At 46.8% G+C, this 21,744-nt stretch overlaps 1 protein-coding gene across 1 annotated transcript; it reads left to right on the top strand.

Moving 5' to 3' along the window:
- Positions 1-17: 17 nt before the first annotated feature.
- INO80E (INO80 complex subunit E) lies at positions 18-17,393 on the top strand. Its single transcript, XM_073635954.1, has 8 exons — positions 18-166; positions 441-540; positions 2,044-2,114; positions 5,059-5,111; positions 5,216-5,291; positions 5,371-5,464; positions 10,427-10,555; positions 10,731-17,393. Exons 2-8 carry the CDS (start codon positions 460-462, stop codon positions 10,950-10,952), a joined length of 726 nt encoding a protein of 241 aa, XP_073492055.1. The 5' UTR covers positions 18-166; positions 441-459; the 3' UTR covers positions 10,953-17,393.
- The last annotated feature ends 4,351 nt before the right edge of the window (positions 17,394-21,744 follow it).

The following is a 21,744-nucleotide window of genomic DNA, read 5'->3' as shown; positions in this document are numbered from 1 at the left end:
GCGCCATCTTGGGATCGTCTTTTCTAATGTAAAGCTGCTGGTCTACAGAAACATGGCCGATACTCTCCGCCCACCGGAGGACGGGGTTAGGACAGGAAGTGAGGGCCTATATCCTCAGGAACCGGGCAGGCTTATCTTCCTGGGAAAGAAGGGAGCTATATGTGAGGTGAGAGGCCCAATATAATCATTGGAGACCCCGACCTGAGGACATGCTGGGGCCTGCAGAGCCTTCCTCCTGTCATGGTGATGTGTGGGGGGCCTGAATAGTCACTACTCTGCTCCTGCATGAGCTCAGTATTCCCAAACATCTCCAGAGACACTTCAGAGAACAGCAGCCAGCTCTGTCCCTGATGGGCTGTTCTCTGCTCCAGAGGCCGGGGTACCAGAGGGGTGTACAGAGTGACCACCCACCTACCCACCTTTGTGACTTTCCTCCACAGGGAGCGGTGTGAGCCAAGGATGAACGGACAGGCGGACGGCGAGGTGGACTACAAGAGGAAGTACAAGAATCTCAAACGCAAACTGAAGTTTCTCATCTATGTAAGTGACCGACCCGGTTCAGAGCACGAGTCCAAATCACAGGCAGCCTGTGCTGTCCCCGGTGATGTGCCTGGCTGTGTCACTGCTGGGGGTGGAGTCTTATAGAGCCGCAACCAATCACAGGATCTTTATCCATCCAACCCAACCAGAGTCCATCCAAACTTGAACCTTTCACATCTGACACCATTGTATTTCTTCTCTCTGTTCCCCTCCTCCCCGCCTCCTCCCCCCCCCCCCCATTTCTTTTTCCTCCTCCTTCTCTCCCCCCTCCGTTTCTTTTTCCTCCTCCTTCTTCTTCTCCCCCCCCCCCATTTCTTTTTCCTCCTCCTTCTTCTCCCCCCCCCATTTCTTTTCCTCCTCCTCCTTCTTCTCCCCCCCCCCCATTTCTTTTTCCTCCTCCTTCTTCTCCCCCCCCCATTTCTTTTTCCTCCTCCTTCTTCCCCCCCCCCATTTCTTTTTCCTCCTCCTTCTTCTTCTTCTCTCCCCCCCCCATTTCTTTTTCCTCCTCCTTCTTCTTCTTCTCCCCCCCCCCCCCATTTCTTTTTTTCTTCCTCTTCTTCTTCTCCCCCCCCCCATTTCTTTTTTCTCCTTCTTCTCCCCCCCCCCCATTTCTTTTTCCTCCTCCTTCTTCTCCCCCCCCATTTCTTTTTCCTCCTCCTTCTTCTTCTTCTCTCCCCCCCCCCCATTTCTTTTTCCTCCTCCTTCTTCTCCCCCCCCATTTCTTTTTCCTCCTCCTTCTTCTTCTTCTCTCCCCCCCCCCCATTTCTTTTTCCTCCTCCTTCTTCTTCTTCTCCCCCCCCCCCCCATTTCTTTTTTTCTTCCTCTTCTTCTTCTCCCCCCCCATTTCTTTTTCCTCCTCCTTCTTCTTCTTCTCCCCCCCCCCCCCATTTCTTTTTTTCTTCCTCTTCTTCTTCTCCCCCCCCCCCCTCATTTCTTTTTCCTCCTCCTTCTCCTTCTTCTCCCCCCCCCCCCCATTTCTTTTTCCTCCTCCTTCTCCTTCTTCTCCCCCCCCCCCCCCCCCCATTTCTTTTTCCTCCTCCTTCTCCTTCTTCTTCTCTCCCCCCCCCCCATTTCTTTTTCCTCCTCCTTCTCCTTCTTCTTCTCTCCCCCCCCCCCCCCCATTTCTTTTTCCTCCTCCTTCTCCTTCTTCTTCTCTCCCCCCCCCCATTTCTTTTTCCTCCTCCTTCTCCTTCTCTCTCCCCCCCCCCCATTTATTTTTCCTCCTCCTTCTCCTTCTTCTTCTCTCCCCCCCCCCCCATTTCTTTTTCCTCCTCCTTCTCCTTCTTCTTCTCTTCCCCCCCCCCCCCCATTTCTTTTTCCTCCTCCTTCTCCTTCTTCTTCTCTCCCCCCCCCCCCCCCCATTTATTTTTCCTCCTCCTTCTCCTTCTTCTCCCCCCCCCCCCCATTTCTTTTTCCTCCTCCTTCTCCTTCTTCTCCCCCCTCCATTTCCTTTTTCTTCCTTCCCTACCCCCTCCTTTTCTCCCCCCCCCCCCCCCCCCCCAGGAGCAGGAATGTTTCCAGGAAGAGCTGAGAAGAGCTCAGAGGAAGCTGCTGAAAGTCTCCCGGGACAAAAGGTAAATGGAGAATTTGGTAGCACCGGGAGCTATTCATATAAAGTTATTAACCATGTCCCCGAGTACAGGTCTGCTTTTAAAGCTCCTCACAAGGCAAAATAAAAACATACTTATTACATCTCTACCTTATACATTGACCAGTACATAAAAATAAAACCTTGGATGTGCCAGAAATAGAAAGTGCTCCTATCAATTCCTAGGCATGTGGTGTCAGCCCTGCATGCTTCATTTCTGATGTGTTAGAAAAAAACCACAGACCCCCATAACTCCCCCCCCCTCGTCTTCATAACTCCTCCCCCCCCCTCGTCTTCATAACTCCTCCCCCCCCTCGTCTTCATAACTGCTCCCTCCCCCTCGTCTTCATAACTCCTCCCCCCCCCCTCGTCTTCATAACTCCTCCCCCCCCCTCGTCTTCATAACTCCTCCCCCCCCCTCGTCTTCATAACTCCTCCCCCCCCCCCTCGTCTTCATAACTCCCCCCCCCCCCCTCGTCTTCATAACTCCTCCCCCCCCCCTCGTCTTCATAACTCTCCCCCCCCCCCCCCTCGTCTTCATAACTCTCCCCCCCCCCTCGTCTTCATAACTCCCCCCCCCCCCCCCCTCGTCTTCATAACTCCCCCCCCCCCCCCCCTCGTCTTCATAACCCCCCCCCCCCCCCCGTCTTCATAACTCCTCCTCGTTTCTGTAAACACCTTCTCATCCACCCACCTCCTCATCTCTATACCTCATCTGCATGACCCCTTCACCTCTCCTGGTGCCCAGGAAGTTTACTGCTCACAAGATTTCTGGCAGGATCAACATGTATCCAAAAGGGAACAAATAATAGAAGATGACTGTTAGGGTTTGCATAGACAAGTCATGAACTCTGCCCTGAAGTACAGCTAACATTTTAGATTTAGTTTTGGATAGAGTGGGGAGAGTTTAGGACCCCTGTGTGCTATGGAGATGACCATTCATTTCAAGGAATTGCACAGGAAAATCCTCTGTTATGCAGTTGTCACCGGAGCAGGTGTCCACATTGGGAGATTTCCCCATCACTTCCTGTTCTGGAAACAGCTGTAAAATATTGGATTTCCGTCATGAGACAGACGCCAATAAACATCTGACAGGCGTTCTAAACCTTCCCCCGCTCCATCCAAGACGAAGGGCTCGTCCACATGTGCAGCATGGACTGGCGCTTCTCTGAAAAGCGATCTACACTTAGATCGCTTTTGAGCTCACACAGGTGGTTGGTGGACAGTAAAACTTTGCTATTGAGCTACGCTTTTACTGCCCCTCAACCACTACCATGTTTTAGCTGCAGCGGCCAGGGGTGTACGTTATACTGCAGCAGTGGCAAGACTTAACCTCCCTGTTACTTTTGGCGGATTTAGCACCCCACCAAATGTGACCCATTCAAGGGAATAGGGCTGCTTTGCAAGCGCCCCTCAACCACGTACAATACACGCGATTTGCGGCTTGCTATTGTGGGAATTAACCACTTCATAACCGGGCACTTTCACCCCCTTCCTGCCCAGGCCAATTTTTAGCTTTCAGCGCTGTCACACTTTGAATAACAATTGCGCGGTCATACAACACTGTACCAGAACAAAATTGTCATCAATTTTTTGTGACAGATAGAGCTTTCTTTTGGTGGTATTTAGTCACCACTGGGGTTTGTTTGGTTTTTTTTTTTTTTTTATTTTATTTTTTTTTTTTTTGGTAAACAACCAAAAAAAAAAAAGACGGAAAATTAAAAAAAAACAATATATTTTTTTTTTTTTCTTGGCTTCTGTTATAAAATGAGGCTGCACTGATGGGGCTCTGGTGAGGCTGTATTGATCATCAGGATACTAATGAGTGCAGATGTCCCCTGACTCTCCTCACGTGCTGTCAGTGCGAGGAGAGGACTGCCGGTAACCGGCAAATCCCTGTTTACGCTGGTCAGCTGTGATTGGACACAGCTGGTCACAAGGTAAAGAGCCACTGTGATTTGTTCTTTACCCCGATCTGTAAACGGTTCTGTCCAAAGGACACAGCGATCGCAGAGCGCTCCCGATGCGTGCCGCAGGGGGCATGTGGGATACGCGATCGCGGGAGGATATCAATTGACGCCCTTCTGGAAATGCGCAGCTGTGCTGTAGCATTCTTTCGGCTATAGCGCGGTCGTGAAGAAGTTAAGGGGCTAAAGCAGGCGGTGAGGAGGTAATACGACTCCTCCTCGCCACCTGTCAGCTGGTTTCTGAATGCAGATCGCTCTTCAGAGAGCACCTCTAGTGTGAACGAGCCCATGCAGAGGTGTCTGACATGCGGTGAGGAGGCGATTTTTGTCTCCTCACCTCCTGGTTTAACCCTATTGTTGCCATACTATGTTCCATAATCTTGGTTGTCCTCCAGTGCAATACTCCCAACGCACACGTTCCTGCACAAACGGCTGTATCTTAAATTGGGTGCTGAAATGACCAATGGCTGGAACCGACTGCAGTCATGAGAAGGAAGTGTCACCAGCACACCGGGATCTCCAAAATTGGGTCCAAAATTTGAATCCCATAGTATCAAAAAAAAAAATAGAAGCTATTTCTATTTCTATTGCTTCTATTTATTTATTTATTTTTTTTTTTTGATACTATGTGATTCAAATTTTGGACCCAATTTTGGAGATGCTGGTGTCACTTCCTTCTCATAATCTTGGTTGTGGTGCAGCCCCATAGAACTGCATCAGATTCGACGGCGACAAAACAACATGCTGTTCCAAGTTTTTGTGCACAGCTGTTTTAGGCATGTTGGTGCCCAGACAGGCAATCTGGGGGTGGTAAAACCAAGGCTCACTCACCAGGTTTTTTCCAGCCGCACGTGTGAATGAAGCCTAAAAGAAAAGGTTTTGGCTGTAGTACAGATTCCTGTTATTGCTGTGTAATCAGAAAGCAGAGGGTCGCCTACTGACTGCTGTGCTCCATCTTCTCAGCTTCCTATTGGACAGAATCCTGCAGTATGAGAACGTGGAGGACGACTCCTCAGGTACGATGATGCAAGGACCTGGGTGGGCTAGTAAGGAGAATTGTGGGTAATTTAAAGTAACACCCTCCTCCCTCCCTTTTTTATTTTTTAAAATTTTTGCTCAGATTCTGATATGACGGCTTCTTCTGAGAACAGCGACACCGAGGGAGGCCGGGACACCAGCACGCCCACAGCTAGGAGGTACGGTCAGCTCATCCTCTGTGTGCGGATAGCAATGTGAGCGGATGTCCCCTGTAATCTCTTCTTATACCTTCTACAGGAAGCGAAGTCCTTCGGCTGGTCCTGCCTCCCCACCACCCTCCTCATCATCGGCCTTGTCCTTGCATGCCGCTGGAGGCTCCTACCTGAGTGCAGTAAGTGTTACCCTCTCTTATCATAGCTAGCCTCTAATCCTCCCATGTCCTTGCCTCGTGCTTGCTGGTGTTCGGCTGAGCAGCTATTTGTTTGCAGAACCGGTTTCTGCTTCATCCAATAGAATTCCTTATATCCATGTTTGCTGTTACTTTAAATAGTTTGTTTGGACCAAGCTATTTGATTCACTCAGTGCTGCAGTGTCTTTTATAGGATATGTAAAGGTTCAATTTAAAAAAAAAAAAAAAACAAAACAAAAAAACTTACATACTTGCCTCCTCTGTGCAGTTGGTTTTGCACAGAGTGGCCCCGGTCCTCCTCTTCTGGGGTCCCTCAGCGGCACTCCTGGCTCCTCCCTCTTCTCGGGTGCCCTGTTGGAGAGCTGCTCTCCCTCGGGGCACTCTTGCGGGTGCTGCTCCCGTGTCCTGCTGCTGTGTCCGTTTGGATTTGACTGACGGCAGCGGGAGCCAATGGCTGCGCTGCTATCAATCTATCCAATCGGGACCCGAGACGCCTGCTGGAGTTGTTGTGCTCGACGCTGGAAAAACCGAGTTCAGGTAAGTAAAAAGGCATAGAATGCATTAAAGTGGTGTTCCGGCCGAAATTATACTTTTTAAATAAAAATACCCCTATAATACACAAGCTTAATGTATTCTAGTAAAGTTAGTCTGTAAACTAACTTCTGTTCTGTTCGTTTATAGCAGTAGTTTGTTATTTTATAAACTTACAGCAGGCCGTGGCCATCTTAAGTGTGGGCATCTGAAGCCAGACTGTATTTCTTCCTGGATCTCATCCTTGCAGATCTCGCACATGCTCAGTGCAGCACAAGCAGCGTAATGGGTTTCAGGTCAGGTTTCCATAGCAATGGCAGTGCCAGAGGAAGTTGCCGCCCCTTCCCAGAAGGCATTGCAAATAGGAAATTATGCGATGGGCCACGGCCAGGGAGGAAGTGAAAAATGAAGAGATATATACAGTAGGTGCTGAGAAAAAAAACTCCACTTTAAGGTGAAAAACCCTGAGGGTTTACAAACCCTTTTAAGAGCTGTATGTACTGCATGTAACTTTAGCTACATACAGTACACAGTGCTTGTGCTTGGTTCTGGCTGTGACACACCCGGAACAAAACAGAGTCTGGCTAAGCACCGCTCAGCCATTCATAGGCAGCTTTGCATTATGTGATGATTAAGCACAAGATGAATAAAGCGGAGTTCTGACGGGAAAAAAAAAAAAATATATATATATATATTCATTCTTCAAGTAAGCAGCTACAAATACTGCTGACTTTTAAAATATTGACACCTACCTGTCCAGGACACCTGCGATGTTCTCACCCGAAGCCGATCTGTCCCTCAGGTCTCGGGTGGAGGCGCCGCCATCTTCGGTAAGGGAATCAGGAAGTGAAGCCTTGCGGCTTCACAGCCTGGTTCCCTACTGCGCGAGTCGCGCTGCAAGTCCTCACTGGTCCCTGCTGTCTTCTGGGACCTGTATGTCTCCCAGAAGACAGCAGGGGGGCGGCGGAGGAGGAGCCCAGACATGGTGTATCCACCGCGGAGCCTGCGGTGTTCTATGCTCGGAAGTGGGAGCAAATACTGGATTAGACAGGTATCTAGGCGACCTGCACACGACTTCCACGGCGACTTGCACAACGACTTCTGTATAGAAGTCTATGCAAGTCGCCCCCAAAGTAGTACAGGAACCTTTTTCTAAGTCAGAGCGACTTGCGTCGCTCCTAGTAGAACAGTTCCATTGTACAGAACGGGAGGCGACTTGTCAGGCGGCTAGGTCTCCTGACAAGTCGCCCCTGTGTGAACCGGCACTTAGAGACTCTGCAGCAGTTAGTGAAGAAAATAGTTCATTTGGACCAGTTTGGTCCAAATGAACTATTTAAAGTGACAGGAAACTAGGACAGCTTTAAGGCAACCCTGCTTACTTCAATCCCCTCTATCCCAAGCAGCATCTACCTACCTCTTCCTTAACACCCCCCCCTTCCCTTCTGCTCCCTTCAGCTTCAGGAGGCAAAGGCTGGAGGTGTATGTGGAAGTGCTGGGCCAATCAGTGCTTTCACACAGAAAGTCCATATTATGCAAAAGCTATGATTTCACCACTCTAGCCTATAACTTTACTAATGGTGGACATTAAAGTAAACCTGGTGCTTTTGGGTAAATCAGATTCATTTTAAAGTGAAATAAATATTGTTGCTACTGTAAGCTTTGGATCTGAAGTCCTCATTTTGGCTTCACTACCTAGTGACTTGCTGACCTGGAACAAGCATGCAGCCAGTGGAGTCTGAAGTGCTTGCAGTCCAGCATACTTGTATCAGAAGTAGGGAGAGCGGGTTGGCAGGGCAAACTCTGTAGTGAAGGTGGAATCGGAGCGTCGCCCCCCTGGGACCTGCATAATTTAAGAAATAGGTCCTCAATCACCAGGTGAAGGTTGTAAAGGGCCAGTCAGGGTTATGCTTAAAGAGGAGCTCCGGTCTTCCCCAGAAAAAACGAAAAGCCATCAGCTACAAATTCTGTACCTGCAGACTTGTATTAATATAAGGACACTTACCTGTCCAGGGAATCCAGCGTTCTCCTCGCCTTTGGCTGATTCTTTAATTGGCTTCGGGTGCAGGTGCCGGCATCTTAAGTAATTGGTTGAACTGGATGGGCTTGTTTTGTGTGTGTGTGTTTTTTTTTTTTTTTTTTTTTTTTTTTTTAAAAACTATGTAAACCGGCAGTGGAGCCTTGCAGCTTCACAGCCGGTTTCCCACTGTGTGTACGTGAGCTGCCCTGTAGCTCTGTGTGGTGTGTTTTTTCATGGGTACGGCAGCCCATTTATTTGAATGGGTTGCTGTGCCTGCGATTCCTGCAGGGGAAAAGGTCTCCCGAGCCTTTCTTCTTAAAAATGCAGCCACATGAAAATCGCATGGTGCTTTTGCACGTGTGGGAAACTGCACTGCTTTAAGTGCATGAGGCTGCTGTGAAGAGTGAATGACACCCCAGAACATTTTTCATTAAAGTGCCACGTTTTGTGTGCGGGAATCCGGATTATTTACATCCCTACACCCGCATAGATGTGAACCTAGGCTTACGTGATGGTGTCCTCCCTTCAGTCCAGGAAGTAGATAATGACTCAACAAAAGGCAATGCCGTCCCTCCAGATTCATTGGGGTTGGTTTACAAAAACTGGAGAGTGCGCAGTCTGATGCAGCTGTACATGGTATCCAATCGGCTTCTAACTTTAGTTTGTTCAGTTAAGCTTTGACAATAAAACCTGGAAGCTGATTGGTTTCTATGCAGAGCTGCACCAGATTTTGCACACTCCAGTTTTAAATAAATCAACCCCATTATGTCATTTAAAGTGATTGCAATGAGAGAACTGAGAATGTTTCAAGGTGAGTAGGAATAGATGTCGGTGCTTAGGGGTGGGTGGGGGGGGGTGTTAGGGTTACTCATCGCTCCCCAATCTAAAACGGCCACCAAGTAATTGAGCTTTAGCTTCACTTACCCGTTTTTTGGAGGGGTTGTGACCGGTAAGTATTGGACATTTTGTCTCTTAGGTTTTTGTGCTTTCTTGAAGTGTGATCATTTTTTTGTTTTACGTAACAATGCAGGTCCACTTAAAGCTGAACTCCAGGCACATATAAAAGACGCAAATGAATGCAGCTCTGTCCAGGTTCACATCTATGCGTTTTTTTTTTTCTTAGGCACACTTTGCGTCCTGAAACCGTGTTTTTGCATGCAGTTTTCATGCATTTTGCGTTTGTTATTAAGGGTAATGTGGGCTAGTATGGTTCAGTAAGGGGCACTTACTCGCTCGTCCCCCTCCCTTTCCTGACCTGCAGGGCTGCATGGTCAAATAAGGGTCTGGCATGGATCTGGGGGGGGGGGGCCTCGCCCCCCGCCCCCCTTCTTCCTTTTTTTTTTTTTCATTTTGGTGTGGGTTACCTTCCAAATCCATAGCAGACCCCACGCTGTTTGTTTATTATTATTATTATTATTATTATTATTATTATTATTATTATTATTATTTTTCTTTTGCCGGCAATTCTTTTTTCACATTCAGCTGTCAGCTGATGACTCATTGGTTGTTAAGAATGTGGCAGCCGCTCCTTATCAACCAGCTACACAGGGGGGGAAATCTGGAGGAGAGGGGGCGCATGCTGAACGTGCTACATGTTGCACCCTAAATACTGGTGTAAAAAGTTCAGAAAGTTAAACTTACCCTTTTTAACCACTTGCGGACCGCCCACCGCCGTTATACGTCAGTAGTTTGTAGAGAAATATCGTTGATATGGCATAACCCCGGTATCCTCTTCTTCAGTGGGCGGTCCGCTTTCAGATAAAAGTGGTTTCTGCGGCGGATTCGCCACAAGATCACTAAAAATAATGTTATGCCGAGTAAATTGATACCCAATATGTCACGCTTCAATATTGCGCCCGCTCGTGGAATGGCGACAAACTTGGAGGAAGACTTTTTTTTTTTTTTTTTTCAAATGAAAATGTCCCTTTTAAGAGCTGTGGGCAGAATTGACGTTTTGACGTCGCTCTGGCCCTGCAATGATATAGGGATGGGTGGGGGCCATCTCCCCCACCCCACTCATCTCCATGTCAGGCTAGGGAGAGGATTCGTTCGCCTCCGCCGCTACCGACGGCTCCGGTAAGCAGCGGAGGGCACTGGAGCGCGGGCGGGAGGGTGGCCCCTCTCCCGCCGCCGATAAAAGTGATCTTGCTATGCTGACAGATAAAACCACTACTACTAATATATGTATTGCATTCGTGAGTTTAGCAGTTTGCCTGGAGTTCAGCTTTAATGTATGGAAATGATATCTGATGTTAGTGAGTCTGTCTTCAGGGTGGTCCTTTGTTCTTCTCCTGTTCCCCCTGAATTTTTATTTTTTTTTTCTCCCTCCTGCCTTTTCATCATCCCATCTCATGACTTTGTGTTCTCTCCCCTCCCCAACCTCTCCCCTCCATCAGATGAGCTCACCCCCCTACACCCCGTTTCCCTCGGAATATCTGGCTCCCATCCCCAACTCCACGCCCCCCAAAACCGACCGACCCAAGAGAGACAGAAAGAACCGCGGCGTTAACCCCAAGAAGCCCAAGGTACCTGTGTGTGCGAGTTGTGGCGTGAGTACTTGAGTGCGTGATCATGTGAACACTTATAACGGGGACGTTGCCCTTTTAATGTGGAATTTTTTTTTTTTTTTCCTCGTGTCCTCCCTTTTTTTTTTTTTTTTCTTTTCTGTCCACTCCGATTCCTGTCTATTAAACTCGCCAGATTCCGCTGAGTCCCTCCTCTAGCTGCGGCGGAGTTCTCCCGTTCAGCCCCCGCTCTTCAGGTCTCTCGTCCCTTTCGTCTTCCAGCAAGCACGCGCCGCCTCCCACCATCCTCAGCACCGTCCCGCAGCAGATGTTCAGCGACGGAGGCGAGGGCAGCGGAGACGAGGGTCCCCTGGATGGAGACGAGGAGGACGACTTGGTCATAGACATTCCTGAGTAAAGTGGGGGGAGGGCATCTGGATGCGTTCACAATTTTGGGGTTTGCCGGGGTTTTGTAACCGTTTTACAAGGACCCCCGTTTTATCTCTGTGGTTACATACAAAACACTTTGGCGCAGTTTTCCTCATTCAATTTCCAGGTCAGTGTCTTAATCTCTGACTCTCTTTCAAGGAAACGGAAACAAGATGGAGATCCGGAAGTCTGCACAATCCACTTCCTTTAAATCAGGGATCTTCAAACTGCGGCCCTCCAGGTGTTCATTAACTACAATTCCCATCATGTCTGTGAATGTCAGAGTTTTACAATGCCTCATGGGATGTGTAGTTCTGCAACAGCTGGAGGGCCGTAGTTTGAGTAACCCTGCTTTAAATGATCGTTTGGTGGAGATTTACACTATGTGGATGGCTAAAGGTTGGTTGACACCTGAACGTCACACCTACATTGTGGGCACCCCTCCCAATGATGGAGTTTCTAGTGAGGAACACTGGTAAAAACATAACTCCACATCTAACCCTTGTTCACACCAGTGCGACTTTGAAATTGCACTACTTCAGCGTGATTTCAAAGCCACAGATCAGTGCAATTTGGATATCCGATTTTTCATTGCGGCTTGTGATTTCATTTAACAGAAGTCAATGCAAGTTGCAATGAAACCGCACAAACGTAGTGCAGGAACCTTTTTCAAAGTCTCTATGACTTGAGACGGTTCCATTGCCAAAAATAGGGTGTGATGTGAAATGACAAATCGCATTGGTGTGCAGCGGGGCTTAATGTCCCATTTTTAAGAAGTTAATTTGGGCCAAGCTGACCCAAACTGTTTTCTGCACTAACAGGTGCGCTTGCTTGGCATGCTGTATTAAAGCTGAACTCCAGGAATTCAGCTACTTTGTAAAAACTGCAGGCATGCCATGAGTTAAGTCCAATGAGGTGCCTGCCACCTCCTAGACTTAGACCCCATACACACTATTAGATTTTCTGCAGATTTTTGTCTTCAGATTTACCAAAACCATATAATATGAGGTCAAACCTTTAAGAGTTTCAATTTGTATGCAATCAGGCAGGCCCTTGCACTACATGATTTTGGTAAATCTGAAGACAAAAATCTGCAGAAAATCTAATAGTGTGTATGGGGTCTTACCGCCTATTACATCTGACAGGTGAACTTCGGGTATCTTCTGGAGCGCCATGCATGCTGTGGTCTTGGTTCCATCAAGAGCAGAGTCCCTGGATCTGCTATGCCCACCGCTCCCCTCCTTCTGCCCATTCGCAGGAGCCTTTGTATTATGTAACCTCATTCACAAAATACAAAGGCTTCTGTGAATGAGCAGCAGATGGGAGGGGCAGGCATAGTTTCTCTGTATGCTTCTCTCACAGCCTGGAGTTCAATAAACCTCACATATAATATGACTAATAAATAATAGAGATAAGTCCCGGGAGTGGCATGCACCTAATTGGGCTTAAAGTGATTTGTAAACCCTCACCTTGTAAAACAACCAATTCAGTTTCAAATGGAAATAGAAGGCAAAACATTTGTGTAAAGGTATAAAACCATTTTTTTCATAAGTGATCACATTCCCTCTGTTCTCAGCTGCATAAGAGCTGGGGGTGGAGAAACTGCAGTACACTGATCTTCCCAGTGAATAGCTGTGAAGGGGGAGATGTCAGAACAAGTCTGATCATTGGAGGAGAGCAGGCTGAGCTCCCAGCATAGCTAGAGAACTAGGGCCATTGGATAAAGGTATGCACAACGTGCAGAAGAAAACCCCCTCATGGACTTTGAAGGCAGAACCACATGTAGAGTATATAAAAGGCAAAAGTCAATTTTATTATTGCACACATCCAATAAAAATGACATAAAGTTGTTATTATTATTTTATTTTTTTTAAAGGGACATTAAACGTGGAGTTAGGCTTTAATAATACAGGATACACCGAGATTTTTTTGATTTTGCTCCTCCAACCTTGTGGTAACAGTTTGGGGAAGTTTTCAGCAAGACTTTGCCACTGAAAGCAGAATTCCAGCTTTACTATGACTTTAAATAGTTAGCTGGCCCAAACAAATTATTCTCTTTACATAACTATGCAGCCAGTGTATGTGCTATATTCTACTATTGTAGCATTAGCTACATACAGTAAGTGGAGCTGCGTTCTTTGGGAAGTCACCCACACAGCTGCCAGAACTAAACAGTTGGCTGGATGGCGTCACCACCAATCAGAAGAAGTCTTGTTTTTGTTCAATAAATATGAGGCTCTGTCCGAGTGGCTTGGGCTGGGAGGTGGACGTATGATGTCATTTCTACCTCGTCCAATCAGGGGAAGCCTTGTATGAATTGATTTAAATACAAGGTTTTCTCCTGAACGCCGGAAACTGTGACAACGAGTAACGCGGTTAACAAGCGTTTTGAAAGACGAGCAACTTTTTTTTTAAAAAAAATCCTTACACGGTTTGCAAGTGTTGTCTCGCAAAATGAGCAGAATTCAAGCTAATGTGGTGTGCAGTACCGCATTTAGCCAGAAGTGCGGGGGCGCCGGTGACACTCGGAACGGTTGGGAGCCGTTCGGAAATACTCCGTTTCCGAGTTCAGCCGAGCTGTCCCCGAGTAGTTCCGAGGCTCTCCGGCGCCCCCCCCCCCCACCTCTGGCCACATGCGGTATTGCATGCAATAGAAGTCAATGCGGAACAAATTATCTTAGTTTCCATTGACTTCTATGGGGAAACTCACTTTGATATACGAGTGCTTTGGATTACAAGCATTCTCCTGGAACAGATTAAGCTCATTATCCGAGGTTCCACTGTATTTAGTTCCAGCAGCAGACATGAAGTTGCTCTTACTGCTGCCGGAACACAGCACGGTGTACTGTATGTAGCTTACGCTATTACAGGGGACACCGAGGCCATAAAGTTATGTAAAGAAAATGGTTAATCTGGTTGGGGGACACCAGGCATCTGCATATTATTGTCCTTGATTTTGCAATGGGATTTCCAACAAGCTCGTATACTGTAGGTGTGATGGTCAGGTGTTCACAAGCAACTGTCAGTAAATTAAACACAGAAGGTTTGATTTGCTAAAGCTGGAGAGTACAAGATCTGGTGCAGCTGTGAATGGTAGCCAATCAGCTTCTAACTTCAGCTTGTTCAATTTAAGCTTTAACAAAAAAAAAAAAAAAAAAAAAAAAACCTGGAAGCTTCACCAGATTTTGCACTCTCCAATTTTAGTAAATCGACTCCAAAGTGATGTATGGTGGGTGTTTTATAGTGATGGTGTGACTCTATGACTCGTCCTATGTCTTTATATTGGAAGGTCTGTGTATAGACACTTTATACATCGTCCATATGTTGGAGGGCCGTCTATAATAAAAAAAACACGGGTCGTAAACATTTCATTTCATGCTGTACATTAGAGTGACTGTAGTGAAAGTTCAGGGTGCCGTACACTTCATACATCCCTGCTGGTTGGAAGGAACTTAGGTAAAGGGATTGTAAAGTCTCCAGGTTTTTCACCTTTTAATACATTCTATGCATGAGGCTGGGTTCACATGTGAGCTCACAGCAGGCGTCCAGTGCGTCCTCATTCACTGTTTTCAGGTCCGATTTCAGCATAATTTTTGGCTGGTTTCGGACCTGAAACGGACCAAAAGACGCACGGGGCTCCTGTGCGAATCGCACCGCAGCCGCTGCGGAAATATGTGAACCGGCTCCATAGAGAGTCGGTCACAATCTCCTGCTGTGCAGAAACCTGCATCCAATTTGCACTAGTGTGAACCCAGCTTTAAAGCGATTGTAAAGGATTTTTTTTTTTTTTGTGTTTTTTTTTTTTTTTTTTTTTTTTTTTTTTTTTGTAACATGTCATACTTTCCTCCACTGTGCAGCTTGTTTTGCACAGTGGCCTCGATCCACTTCTTCTGGGGTTCCCCCAGCGGCTCTCGGCTCCTCACCCTCAGATGACCCCCTAGGAGAAGCGCTCTCCCGAGGGGGTTACCTTGCAGGCATGCTCCTGAGTCCAGCATTTGTGTCCACAGACACAAATCCCAGACTCGGCCCTGCCCCATCATTGGATTTGATTGACAGCAGCGGGAGCCAATGGCTGCGCTGCTATCAATCTATTCAATCAAGAGCCAGGATCCTGTGGAGAGAGAGAGAGAGAGAGACAGTGTGTCCCCCAAGAAGAGATGAAGGGGCTCAGGTAAGTAAAACGGGGGGGGGGCTGGTGACTGCCAGGTGTTTTTTCACCTTAATGCATAGGATGCAATCCCTTTTTAAGGTGAAAAACCTTCTGTGCTGCAGCTGCCCCTCCCCTTTTTTCTTACCGAAGCCCAAAAGTTCCAGCAATGTGCACCAGCGCTGTCTCTGTCCTCATTAGATAGATTGAAAGCAGTGGGAGCCATTGGCTCCCGCTGCTGTCAGTCAAATCCAGTGACGCGGGGGCGGGGCTGAGTCCCGCTGTCTGTCAATGGACGCAGCAGCGGGACTCGGGAGCACACCTGCACGGGTGCCCCCATTGAAAGCTGTTCTCTGTGGGGGCATGCGATTTGAAGGGGAGGAGTGCCGCCAGGCCACCCCAGAGGAGGGGGGTCGGGGCTGCTCTGTGCAAAACTCTTACACAGAGCAGGTAACTTTTAACATGTTTATTATTTAGAAAAAATAAAATCGAGCCTTTGCAATCCCTTTTTTTTTTTTTTTTTTTTTTTATTTTTTAGAGCTGAACTCCAGACAAAAGTGAATATCCCACTTTTTCGGAGGGATACTCCTGTATGTCGAGGGTTATATGTTCGTTTAGGTCATAGGCGACTAGGAAACAACGCTAACCCAAGCCTTCCTCCGCTGCTAGGCCGATCCCTACAGCCTCTTATCCCCTACGCTCCGGCAGCCGCAGACCCTCTGACATTCAGCTGTGGCTTCAAAGTAGCGTGACTTTGAAGCCAATTCCCAGCATGACTTGCGTGTGACTTTTAACAGAAGTCAATGAGCTTTAAAGAGGAAGTAAACCCTGATGGTTTTTACTTCCTCCTTTGCTCCCCGCAAGGCCTGCAAATTAAAAGCATAATGGGCTAGTATGCATCACATACTAGTCCATTATATGACACTTACCTGCAAATGAAGCCCGCGCTGTCCCCTGTGCAGGCCGCGTCCATCTTCGCCCCTCTTCCTTCCGGAGCCGTGAACTTTTATTGGCGCACTACAAGTGAAATATCTCCTAAACGGCGCACGTTTAGGAGATATTTCCACTACCTCTAGGTAAACCTTATTCTAGGCTTATCTATAGGTAAATGTCACACAAAAGGGTTTACAACCACTTAAAGCGGAGTTCCAAAAAATGGAACTTCCGCTTTAAGGGAAGGTGACCCCCTGATATTCCACATTTGGCATGTCATTTTTTTTGGGAGGGAGCTCCCACTTCCCCGTGGCGCCGGAAGGGAGATCACCTCTCCACCCCCCCCCTTGCAATCTCCCTCTCGGCAATATCGTCACAGGTCCCAGATGATTGCCCGGCCAGTCACAGCGCAGTTCGCGCATGCGCAGTCACAGTGCCGGCACTGCAGAGTGGAGGGGCAGACGAGTGGGGCTTCGTTCCCCCGCATCGCTGGACCCTGGGACAGGTAACTGTTCAATTTATTAAAAGCTGCAGTATTTGTAGCTGCTGACAATCAACAAATTTGGAACTCCGCTTTAAGTTAAGAGTTTTAGTTAGAAATTAGCTTTTTTTTTTTTCTTCTTTTCTTTCCCTGACAGAGGTGGGAAGACGTTGGACACAATGTACATAATTAATTTTTTTTTTTTTTTTAAATACTGTCTGTGTGCATTGGGCATATTGACCTCTTTGTTCTGGTGGCCATTCTAGTCACCAAGAAAGACGGAGAAGGGCAATCCAAACTTTTAGTGCTGTCCCCAGAACAAGAAATCAAGTCAAATGTTCCCGGGGGGGCAGCTAAGAGTGGAACTCCTCTCACTTCCACTTGTGTCTCTGGGACAGGAAGTGGGGGGGAAACATCCCCCATTGGTGCACAAACAGTAAATAAAATAACCTGGCAGGGGTTTTAATACTTCCCTGCAACCATGACTCACTTCTAATCTATTTATTTGAATTGTGTTGTCTGATTACATTTCCTGTGTATGTCTGCTCTGCTCTATTATCTGTAGACAGTCACGAGCCGCATAGTAAATGGTGTACATTGATCAAAGTTAGAGCAGTGGACCTCTGGTTTGGGTTTTTTTCAATATTTAATTTGCAATAAAAATTGATCGCTAAATCCTAATTGGTTGCTAGCGGAGCCACATCTTGCACCTCTGCATCAGTGTAAAAAAAAAATAAAAAAATATATGACCCAGTGTCTAGCATGAAAAGGTGTACGTGTGTGGTGTTGTTTTATTTTTATATATGTAGCACCATCTTATGGACGTTTGTTTGTACTGCATCCTGAATAAATTGAATTTGCAAATGTAATGTCTCCTTCATGCCTTGTATGATTGTATCCATCTTTATAAAGCTGAAGCGCCGGTGATCATCCTAATTGACAGGAATACATAATAAAGATGTACTCAATATTTAAAGCAACCTTGTTGCTATTAAAAAAAAAAAAATAATAATAATAATAAAAAGCTCTGTTTGCATAGATAAGAATTGGAGATACGCATACAATACATGTCTGGTTGTGTTATGCTGCGTACACACGAGCGGACTTTACAGCATACTTGATTCGGCGGACCGGAGTCTGTCGGACAATTCGATCGTGTGTGTGCTCCAGTGGACTTTTCTTCCCCAAAAGTTCAACGGACCTAGAAATGAAACGTTTCAAATCTTTTCGACAGACTCGAGTCCGGTCGAAAAGTCCGCTCGTCTGTATGCTAGTCCGACGGACAAAAACTGACGCTAGGGCAGCTATTGGCTACTGGCTATCAACGTCCTTGTTTTAGTCCGGTCGTACGTCATCACATACGAATCCATCAGACTTTGGTTGATCGTGTGTAGGCAAGTCCGTTCATTCGAAAGTCCGTCTCAAAGTCCGCTGGACAAAGTTTGCCATAAAGTCCGCTCGTGTGTACGCGGCATTAGGTGCCTGGTCCTCCTGTGTGCACTATGGTTCCCCAGCATGCAGGGTCAGACCATTCATATGACACACCCAGGAGGTCCCCTGCAGCTGATCCTTTACCTATTACTAACTTACCTTGTCTTGTTATGCACAGTCTGGATGGAAGCAGCCATCTTGGTAGAAGGGCGGGGCTTTGCTTTCTGATGCCAGAGCCAGGGTACTTATTTAGTCATTGGCTTTTTCAGAAGGACTTTAAAGGTGGAAATCCCATATTTCATTCAGGATTGGCTTCTATAAACTAGTACATTGGGTTTATATCTTTTAAAGACTCTTTGTGAGATCCCCTGGGTCTGCACACCTCCTGTGCCCATTATGAGGGGTTCCCACCATCCCTGGGTGGAGTTCCCGGGTCTGTACACCTGTTGTGTCCATTATGAGGGGTTCCCACCATCCCTGTGCTGAGTTCCCGGGTCTGTACTAGGGATCGACCGACATCATTTTTACGGTACCGATACGATACTAATATTTTCGGCCACCTCTCAGGCCTATATTCTGTACATAAAAAAAAAAAAAAAAAAGTGCAAATTTTTTTTTTTTAATCACTGTTATTGCTGTCACAAGGAATGTAAACATCCCTTGTGACAGTAATAGGCAGTGACAGGTACTCTTTATGGAGTACTTGAAAGTATTCAAAACGTCAAGATCTGCCTTTTTGAATACTTTTATATTTTTTAAAACTAGCGCCTTTAAGATGCCAGTAATCCGGAAAGTGATGTCATGACATCGCTTATGGGTTACCAGATCCGAGACCCGAGTGAAGCATTGGCTTTGTTTGGGTCTTTGGCCAGCCGGCAGACATGCCGATTGATTGCTCGGGCCTCCCGGTGGGACAGGAGAGCCCGGGCGAGCGGTGGAAGGGGGGGGGGACGTCCCCTCACTTTGCTTGTAATAACAGCCGAGTGGCTGCTGAGCCGCATCAGTTGTTATTACAATAAAGCTGCTCTAAAGTACGGTACCTGGGTGATGCATACATCTCACCAGTAAAACCCCTTATCAATATCGGGTATGTTTGTGCCTGATACTTCAAAAAAGTGAATATAGGCCCCACCGATAATCGGTCGAATCCTAGTCTGTACACCTGCTGTGCCCATTATGAGGGGTTCCCACCATCCCTGTGCTGAGTTTCTGGGTCTGTACACCTGCTGTTCTCATTAAGAGGGCTTCCCACCATCCCTGCTGGATTTTATATTCCATATTTCTTTTATATAGAAGAAAATATAGGAGTAGTTGGAACTCAAAAAAAAGATGGTCTGGGACATCGCAACCCCTCAGGGCAGGGAGATCTTACTTAAGGTCCTAGCAGGTGACCATCAGAAGCCACTTATAAAAATGTAGTTCTAGGTAGATTCACTCTGAAGAAGGAAACAATTCATTTTCTTAAAGAGCTTCCTGCCCCACACTACACTGACAGACACCTCACACTAACTAGTCTTAAAAATGTTTTACGGTCCGGTCATGTGATCCCGCAGCTCTGGGTCCCCTGTGTTAGTCAGTGGCGGCTGCAGGGGAGAGGAGGGAGAGCCGACAATGGCTGGGACATAGAAGCCTATGAGTGACATCACTGCTCCTGGAATTCCCAGCTGTTGTCGAGTGTTCCCTTCTCTCCCCTGCAGCTGCAGCTCATTGAGGATCACATGACCGGAGCAATGGTTAGGTATAAATATCTTCTTTACATAGGTTAGGTAGCAAGAGAGGGGAGGAAACATTCTTACATCTAGTTAGTGTTAGGCTGGAATTCTACTGTTAATGTGTACTTTCAGCCAAAACTTTTTAATTTTGGATAGAGTAGGAAAAGGGGTCCCCAAACTTTCCCGTACGAAGGCCACGTTGTAAATTTTACAAATATTCAGCTTTCTAAATGTAAAAAAAAAAAAAAAAATTGGCTTTCTAAATGAAATGAATAAGTAAGTTATACTTGGAACTTTTTTTGTAATTTGCATGATGAAATTCAGAACAACAAAGAAAGGACTTCTGTAAAACAAAGCAAATAAGTTCCAAATACTTATTACTTATACCGTTTGTGGACTGCAGTCTTCAAGTCATTCCACAGATTTTCAATGGGGTTTAGGTCTGGGCTCTGACTAGGCCATGCAAGGACATTTACTTTTTTTCCTCCTTCAACCACTGTGTGCTAATTTTTGCTGTGTGCTTTGGGTCATTGTCATGTTGGAAGGTAAACCTTCTTCCCATTGACAAGTTTCTGGCAATGGGCAGCAGATATTCCTCAAGAATTTGATGGTATTTTGCCCCATCCATTTTTCCTTCTATCCTGACAAGTGCTCCAGTCCTTGCTGCAGAGAAACATCCCCCATAACAGGATATTACCACCTCCATGCTTTACAGTAGGAATGGTGTTATTTGGATGGATTCCCACCAGACCTATCGTTTAAGGTTGAGGCCAAATAATTTAATTTTAGTCTCATCTGACCATAACACCTTTCTCCATGTGGCCTCAGAATCTACAAGGTGTGTTTAAAGTGTTACTAAACCCATAAATATCGTTCATCCGCTGCCCCCCAGTGCCCACATATAAATCTTCTTTTTACATTCAAATACTGCCACTATATACCTTTTTGGCTGATCTGTATACCACGGTCACGTGATAAACTGCAGAGTCTGCCTGAGTGCTGAGTGTTTAGGTAGGAGGAGATTTCCTCTATAGCCTGTGTCCTCACGTTGTTATAAGAGGCGGATCATCCATCAATCAAGATGTGACATCCCACCCACTGTGTTCTTTTTTAGTTACTGGGCATGGAGGAGGAGGGAAGGACTGGGCTGTCATTTAGGCTCTGTATACACGCCCACATGTGTGATGTCATACCATGTGACTGGAAAAGCTCAGCTCAACAAGGAAATGTTCTCTCCAGCAATAGAGACCAAACTGAGCATGTGCAGCAGCACTACCCTCACTGTGTCATATCTGGCCTTGCCAAGAGAGACCCTGCAGGAGGGGGATCTGTCCATACAGGATAAAAGAGCCTTTTTACACAATACAGAGGCTTAACCCCTTAACAATACATATGCTTAAAGCATATGTAAACTTTGTTTTTTTTGTTTTTTAAACGAACATGTCATGCTTGCCTCCTCTGTGCAATTGGTTTTGAACAGGATGGCCCCAATCCTCTTCTGGGGTCCCTCAGCGGCACTCCTAGCTCCTCCTCTTCTCGAGTGCTCCATCGGAGAAGTGCTCTCCCTCGGGGCACTCATGCGGGCGCGCTCCCGTGTCCTGCTGCTGCGTCCATTGACAGACAGCAGGACTTGGCTATGCCCCAGGCTCCCACATCATTGGATTGGATTGACAGCAGCAGGAGCCAATGGCTGCGCTATCAATCTATCTAATCAGGACCCGAGACACCGGCTGGAGTGGGTGTGCTCGTCCCCGTTGATGGAAAGACCGGGTTCTGGGGGGCTGGTGCACTACAAGAGGTTTTTCACCTCAATGCATAGGATGCATTGAGGTGAAAAACCGTGAGGGTTTACAACCCCTTTAATTTCTAAAGTGATTATAACAAGCATGCTATTCCGCATATACAGACAGCTTTTACTGTTGTGGGTTTAGTAATACTTTAAGGTGGTCAGATGAGACTAAAATGTTATTTTTTAGCCAAAACACTAAACGATATGTCTGGCGGTAATCCAATACAGCTCCCCATCCAAATAGCACTACAGTAAAGCATGGAGGTGGTAATATCATGTTATGGGGGT

The sequence above is a fragment of the Aquarana catesbeiana genome, linkage group LG06 (assembly GCF_042186555.1).
Source record: "Aquarana catesbeiana isolate 2022-GZ linkage group LG06, ASM4218655v1, whole genome shotgun sequence".
NCBI classification, from domain to species: domain Eukaryota; kingdom Metazoa; phylum Chordata; class Amphibia; order Anura; family Ranidae; genus Aquarana; species Aquarana catesbeiana.
The sequence above is the reverse complement of the archived record's forward strand: the minus strand, read 5'-3'. Positions and strand labels throughout refer to the sequence as shown.